Source organism: Sinohyriopsis cumingii, chromosome 16 (genome assembly GCF_028554795.1).
Source record: "Sinohyriopsis cumingii isolate HCF-2022 chromosome 16, ASM2855479v2, whole genome shotgun sequence".
NCBI classification, from domain to species: Eukaryota; Metazoa; Mollusca; class Bivalvia; order Unionida; family Unionidae; genus Sinohyriopsis; species Sinohyriopsis cumingii.
This window is the reverse complement of record NC_142976.1, coordinates 37,883,528-37,891,534: the sequence shown is the minus strand read 5'-3', so window position 1 is coordinate 37,891,534 and position 8,007 is coordinate 37,883,528. Positions and strand designations below refer to the sequence as shown.

At 33.4% G+C, this 8,007-nt stretch overlaps 1 protein-coding gene across 2 annotated transcripts in view; it reads right to left on the bottom strand.

Moving 5' to 3' along the window:
* The window catches only part of LOC149780231 (rab GTPase-activating protein 1-like), a 116,187-nt gene that overhangs the window by 16,041 nt on the left and 92,139 nt on the right, over window positions 1–8,007 (bottom strand). For both annotated transcript variants that reach the window (XM_089937010.1, XM_089937011.1), the window contains 3 exons: window positions 7,535–7,639; window positions 4,419–4,502; window positions 1,347–1,418 (listed from right to left, as the gene is read on the bottom strand). In XM_089937010.1, the coding sequence (XP_089793136.1) occupies window positions 1,347–1,418; window positions 4,419–4,502; window positions 7,535–7,639 (261 nt within the window). The remainder of the gene's footprint in view (window positions 1–1,346; window positions 1,419–4,418; window positions 4,503–7,534; window positions 7,640–8,007) is intronic.

Here is an 8,007-nt window from a genome sequence, read left to right as displayed (position 1 = left end):
AAGCAGAGTAAAGAGAAAATAACAAAGCTGATTATTTGACATTTTTCATAACTGTTCCACCTGAGATATCAGACAGTAAATATGTAAAATAGAAACATGTCTTATAAAGATAACACAAATAGTTAAAATTTATGAGGGCAATACAAATTATCAAAAGATGAGCATTAAATTTGTAGGTGAAAGATGATGCAATTATGGTCCTTCCACCACCAACCCCAATGATAGTTATGACAGTTGCTGCTGACAATATTTATGGTCCACCCAACCAAAATAGCTCTTAATAACAATATTTATGGTCCACCCTAAAAAAATAGTTATAATAGTTTCTGCTAAAAATAAAAATGGTCCACCCCCACAAAATATGTTAAAATAGCTCCTGCCAACAATACTTATGGTTCATGCTTTGTAAAGGGTAATTTTGAATTGTCTAAAGGTCATGTTTTCAAAAGGGTAATTTTGAATTGTCTAAAGGTCATGTTTTCAAAAGGAAAATTTTGAACTGTCTATAGGTCATGCTTTGAAAAGGGTAATTTTGAATTGTTTAAAGGTCATGTTTTGTAAAGGGCAATTCTGAACTGTGTAAAGGTCATGCTTTGTAAAGGGTAATTTTGAATTGTCTAAAGGTCATGCTTTGTAAAGGGTAATTTCAAACTGTCTAAAGGTCATGCTTTGAAAAGGGTAATTTTAAACCGTCTAAAGGTCATGTTCTGAAAAGGGTAATTTTGAACTCTGTAAAGGTCATGCTTTGTAAAGGGTAATTTGTGAACTGTCTAAATAAAGGTCATGCTTTGTAAAGGGAAATTTCGAACTGTCTAAAGGTCATGCTTTGAAAAGGGTAATTTTAAACCATCTAAAGGTCATGTTTTGAAAAGGGTAATTTTAAACTGTATAAAGGTCATGCTTTGTAAAGGGTAATTTTAAACTGTGTAAAGGTCATGCTTTGTAAAGGGTAATTTTGAACTGTCTAAAGGTCAGGCTTTGTAAAGGGTAATTTCAAAGAACTTTCTCCTATCATAGCTCATAATTAAAGCAAAGAACATTCCATATCAATGCTGACTTCATGGGACACAGTTTCTTGCCTATACAGTTCTATCATGACCTTCATAAAATCTAACACAAGATCTTACCATTGCTGTCAATGATGTTTGATGGCCATGATGATGATGATGATGATGATAATGATAATGATGATGATGTTAATTCTGTTCGAAAAATAATTATCTCACAATTTGCTAATGTCATGCCCTTTTAGGCAAGATTCCATAATGATGTACCTTTTTGGGGTAAAATAGATTAATTCGGATGCTGATGCATTTCTATTCTTGTACAAAGGCTATGATGCTCACCCTTATTGACTGGAGTTCCTCCCTGGATAAAGTCTGCTGTTTTTCAAGCCGCTCACTCAGCTGAGAGCATATCTGAGGAATAAACCATACCATTAGATAATAGAAAGGAAAATCATCACACCGTAGAGAATAATCAATGTATTTGAAGACAGACAAGAAATCTTCACACCATAGAGAATAACCAATGTATCTGAAGACAGACAAGAAATCATCACACCATAGAGAATAATCAATGTATTTGAAGAAAAGCTAATTGTTCCATGGAACCTAACCAAAGTACTGATATATCACCAACTTTGTCTCACTGGCAAAACCTTAAACACAAAACTGCATTACACAAAACCTGTCACACTAAACTTTAAACAAAACTGTATCACACAAAACTTTTGTACAAAGCTGTATTACACAAAACTTTAACACAAAGCTTAATTACATAAACTCTTATGTTACGTGTTTAGGCTTGAATAAACAGTAATACAAGAAAGAATGAAAACAACAAGCTTTGAAAAAAATATAATAATTTATTTCCGAGGAAAATTCTGTAAAAATGAAAAAATATGAACTTATGGTTTTAAGAATCAAATCCAAAAATAATTCAAGAATAATCCACAAATAATATTTTTTTAGTCCTACTAACAAAATGTTCTAATGATTTCAAGTTGGAGTCCTGACAAAGAATCCAAGATGGAAGACGATGACGTATGCTTTAATCTGTAGTGTTGAAGTCTAAAGTTCCTTGTAGAAACAAGAAATATCATTCCGGTTTTGGAAATCTGAACAAATTTTTTAAAAAACTGTCCTTGTTCAACAATTTCACATGAGCACACGTACTTTCCAGGAAAAAAATAATTAATCCTTTTGAATCCAAGTAATTTGAAATAACTCCAAACAGCACAAGACCTTCCAGTGTAAAGAAAAAGCCCAGCTACTACTGAGAATATCTTTCCAAAACAAAGGTTATATTGTATTCTAAAATGCAAAATGGGGGTCACATCATCATGTTCCAGAACCTCATCAAAATTATGTACTTGTTAAAGATCACATACACCAAGTGTGTCCCTGACAAAAACCAATCAATTTATTCTAAGAAATAGAAAACAGAAAAAAATTGTTTACATCTTATTTACGTGGTTGCTGCTAATTTTGAATCAAGGTTGGGATCTAGATCAACACCCGGTGTTTACAAAACAAACAGTCAAGGTCAAACTATTTTCTGGAAAAAGTATCATCTCCAGTGAATAAATTCATATTACAAGAGCATGTAATCGAAATTAAAAAAATGTAAAACTGACAAACAATTAAATTAAACAAAACATTTAACACATAATACACAAAACTTTAAACAAAACTGTATCGTGCAAACATTAACACAAAGCTGTTGTACACAAACCTTTGACACAAAATTATCACACAACACTTTAAACCAAACCGTTTCACAAAAAACTTTAATGCACACTTGCATTATATAGACCTTTAGAAAAAAACTGTATAACATATTTAAAAAAAGTTTAACATCAAAACTATTACACAAAAATCGTATAATGCAAAAAAAAAGCACTGTAGTTGCTGGCAACAATGTCTGGGCTGAGGTGATACTGTCTCAACATACATACATACATACATATATACAGATACACAAGAAACAAGGCTATATTCATTAAATAGGCAACTGGCTGTGTGTATGTTATTGACTAACAAAAAGACTACATTCATTAAATAGGCAACTGCCTATGTGCATGTATTATGGATAACTATGTCTCAACATATTAATGCACAAGAAACAACAAAGCAATATTCATTAAAAAGGCAAATGTCTATGTGTGTATATTATTGACCAACACAAAATAAAAAGTTATTAAATTGGAAACCGTCTATGTGTATGTATTATGGATAACTATGTCTCAACATATTAATGCACAAGAAACAAAAGACTATAGGCAACTATTTATGTGTATGTATGATGGACCAACAAAAAGGGTTACATTAATTAAATAGGCAACTATGTGTATGTATGATGGACCAACAAAAAGGGTTACATTAATTAAATAGGCAACTATTTATGTGTATGTATGATGGACCAACAAAAAGGGTTACATTAATTAAATAGGCAACTATTTATGTGTATGTTGATGGACCAACAAAAATGGTTACGTTAATTGAATAGGCAACTATTTATGTGTATGTATGATGGACCAACAAAAAGGGTTACATTAATTAAATAAATAGGCAACTGTTGATGTGTATGTATGATGGACCAACAAAAAGGGTTACATTAATTAAATAGGCAACTGTTGATGTGTATGTATGATGGACCAACAAAAAGGGTTACATTAATTAAATAGGCAACTGTTGATGTGTTGTTGTTGTTGTTGTAGTAGAGTTTAACACCACTTTTAGGTACAAGATAGGTGGCCAGTATAAATAGCGGCCAGTATAAATGGTGGAGGAAGAAACCGGGAAAACCCCAGAAAGAACAAGCGACCCACAAGGAGCTACTGGCAAGCTTTCCCAACTAACCACATTGGCCAAATCAGAGACTTTAACCCACTCATGTTGAAGTGTATGTATGATGTACCAATAAAAAGGGTTACATTAATTAAATATGCAATGGTCAGTGTGTATGTATGATGGACCAGAAAAATGGTTACAAGAGTAAAATAGGCAACTGTCTATGTGTACGTATGATGGACAAACAAAAAGTGTTACATTCATTAAAAGGTAACCATAGATATGTATATGTATTGTGGAAAAACAAGACAATAAGGTACTCATAATGCGGGGCCCCGAGTGGCCGAATGGTCTAAAGCGCTCTCTGTTACGGATCACTGCCATCTCACCTTTGTCTGTGTGGGTCCGAGTCTCGGATTCGGCTAATGTGGGTATGTGAGAAAGCTTGCTAGTAGCTTCTCGTGGGTCGGTGGTTCTTTCCAGGGTTTTCTCTGGTTCTTCCTCCACCAGAGACTTTATGATATGCATTGTACTAATTGACACATTTTCACAAGCAACATTATTAACTGGACAGTTTACTATAGAAACAAATGCTATGCAAGTATCCAAATTTGGATTCCATACCTGTTTATAATCTGCAATAATAATCTTGTTTCTCTCATTTTCTGTTTCTACACGATCCAGCTCTCTGCGACACATCTCCTTTAGCTGAGAAACAAAAGACAATTTTACACAAGAGCACATGTTAAGCTTACTTTGTATAACTCTGTATCAATAGCAAACAGTTCCTCGACAGGACTGGCACCCTGCTGGCCAACAAGAATTTTCAGGAATTTAAGATAAGTCCATTCTTCTGTCCTTTTATTATTTCAATTCCTATGTACTACAACCATCTATAATATTCCTGACAAACTTCAATATACCAAATTTGGTAAATAAATATTTTATAACCTGTTCATGAGGCACCTGTTGGTCCAGTAGCAAATTCTTTGTTGTGGCTTTTTTTCTTTGAATTTGATATCATAGACATAAATACAGTAAAGTTTCAAAATATATCAAAATGCTAAGTTTGGTTAAACAAGTAATTAATATTCCTTGGGGAAAAGAAAAAGTGTCATCATTTAAGGTGTCCATTAGACACATCAACACACTAAGTTTGACAAAACTCCATTCATATCAGTTTGCGTTATATAATACCAGCATTTGTAACTTTTGTACAAATATACAGTTATTAAAATATATATTATTTTCTTTTTTACATTTTGGGATGTTATATTGGAATCATATTCATTTAGAACCATTTTACATATAGGAGGAAGTGTTTTAGTGAAAACTCCAAACTGATATGACCATCTCTTTAAGACAAATAATGATAACCAACTTTTCAAGATGGCCACCATTACCAGAATATATTATTTACAGTAGTTTGTTGGATTTAATGGCACCTCAGCACAGCACTGGCTATAAAGTCTTAATTAAAAGTAGTCTCAATTAAAAGTAAAGTCTCAGTTAAAAGTAGTCTCAATTAAAGGTAAAGTCTCAATTAAAAGTAAAGTCTCAATTAAAAGAAAAGTCTCAATTAAAAGTAGTCACAATTAAAAGTAAAGTCTCAATTAAAAGTAGTCTCAATTAAAGTAAAGTCTCAATTAAAAGTAAAGTCTCAACTTTTAAGTCTCAATTAAAAGTAGTCTCAATTAAAAGTAAAGTCTCAATTAAAAGTAAAGTCTCAATTAAAAGTAGTCACAATTAAAAGTAAAGTCTCAATTAAAAGTGAAGCACTGAAAAGTAAATTCTTTGGTTAATAATATTTTTCTGAGAATACTTACCTGGTCTTATTAACATTAGGAAGAAGTTCTGCTACCTCCTGATATCTAGCAATCATGGAAAGATGAAGAAAGTTTCCTTCCATCTATATGCCATATAGACAAAGGGAAGAAACTCTTTCCAACCCTTCCCCTTACCAATGCTAGGTGGCAATGGTTGCTTTTACTTAGTTTTAGACTGCTCCGGTGGCCTAGTGGTTAGAGGTTCTGCCTCGGAAGCAGTCGGTCGTGGGTTCAATCCCCGGCTGAGTCATACCAAAGACTTACAAAAATGGTACTAACAGCTGCCTTGCTAGGTGCTCAGCATTAAGAGGTTAGTGTTAGGACTGGTTGGCCTGGTGTCAGGATAATGTGACTGGGTGGGACATCATGTTACATGTTGGTGACATGATGCCCCAGTGCTAGACATCACTATAAACTGCCACACTGACCATCTGTTAAAGAGGTCACATACTGGAGTTAAAGACAATCACAAAGACGACTTAGTGGCTTTACACATGGAACAGTAATAAGTAACATTTCCAATAATGTTTATTTTGGTAAAACACTTCACAAACCTGGTGAAATTGTTAAATTTCAGAACCCAAGCCATGATAGTTTATATCTGAATTCATACTCGAACTCTTCCCCAAAATGATAATAAACGTTTTACAAACTATTAATTTTTACTTCAAAAAAATAAGTATTATTTTTCCAGTACGAGAAAAATACACATATATGTAATTAAAATTGCAGGAACCATGCTACGATCATATGAAATTCAAATTCATACGTGATCTCTTTCCCATAACGATAATATACTTTGAACTAAAAATGTTTTTTCATGTGCGAATGAATATACAAAATTTCGAGAGCCATGCCATGACCGCGTTATATCTGAATTCGCATTATAGTGGGGTTGCACTATACTACATAAATCACAAACCACTATATTAAAGTTCAATAGTCATGTGATATTAACAGCAAACTCCTAATGCTGTTGTACAAAAATTCAAACATATTTAAGTCAAGTCAGATACCTTTTGTAAAAACCAGAAAGAACATAATTCTCAACATATTTATTTTAAGAACAATGACCAGGCAGCTGTTAGTACCAATTCTGTAAGTCTTTGGTATGACTCGACCAGGAATCGAATGCACGACCTCCCGCATATGAGGCGGACACTCTAACTACTAGGCCACCGGAGAGGTCACAGAATTACTGAGAGTTTCAAAGATAGTGAATTACATCACATCTGTTGCTTGAAAACAGACTGGCCCAAGCAAATATGGCAACCATGCTGCTAAAGAAACTCCAGTTTGATTCAAAATGCCAACAGGCTGACAGTGTTTGGGACCCCCTGGTGACAATCAGGTTTGAGCTTATAAATCAATGAATGAAATAAGTTATGTGCATTTCTTACATCCCTGATGTTTCTTGTTTTTAAAATCAATGGGTTTTTTTATACAAGAAAACAGGATGGTGTGAGAATGCTATAGCAATGCAAATAGCAAGTACCAGGTCAAATTTCATGAATGCCGTGGTTTCATTTCATCTTTCAGCAGATTAAAGGCAAAAAAACTGTAATACTTGCAATTTCTGAGAAAATAAATAACTTTCACATCAATTTCTTTTAGTTTTGACTCGATGTAACAGTGTTTACGTTTGTTGGACCATCACTTTACCACCACCATCTTGAATTCTTGTGACATTAGACTGGTTTTCATGCCTTCCATGTTTGAAAATATAATGCTATCAAGCTTTTCTGAGAATCCATGACAATATGACCATCAGTTAAGGACCAGCAATAAAAAACTTGTGCTAATGGATGGAAAAAAGCAGGCACAAAAACTGCACAAACTCTTCTGGTCAATAACCAATAGAGCAAAAATAGGAAAGTGAGTTGACAATTGGAAAGTGAGAAATGAAAAATTCACCTGATGTGCCTCAGTCTCCAATCTTTTCTTTTCTTCTTCTGTCTCTATATGAATTTTCTTAGTAATGATCAGTTCTCCAGTAAGGGCCTCACTGGTTTCTTGGGCCTGAAAAGAGATCATTTTAATGAGGGTACAACAATCTTGTTGATGAAGATCTGGGGACAGTAATGGAGGTTTTGCCATTCACAAATGATGTTTAACAACAATACGTAAATGTAGCTGGTAAGATGGATATTTGTGATGATATAATATCCTCAAATACAAGACTTATCTCCATCATAGCACTCCTTACAAAAATTTAACAAATTATAGCAGAAAACATTTTGTCTGGCATACCAGAGTTATGATGTTATAATTTTGCAACAGTATATAGTGTGGATTTTACTGATGCAAATTTTAAAGTTTGACCAATCAATAAGTGCATTATATTTGCACATTTTCAAGTCTGACCAATCAGTTAGTGCATTATATTT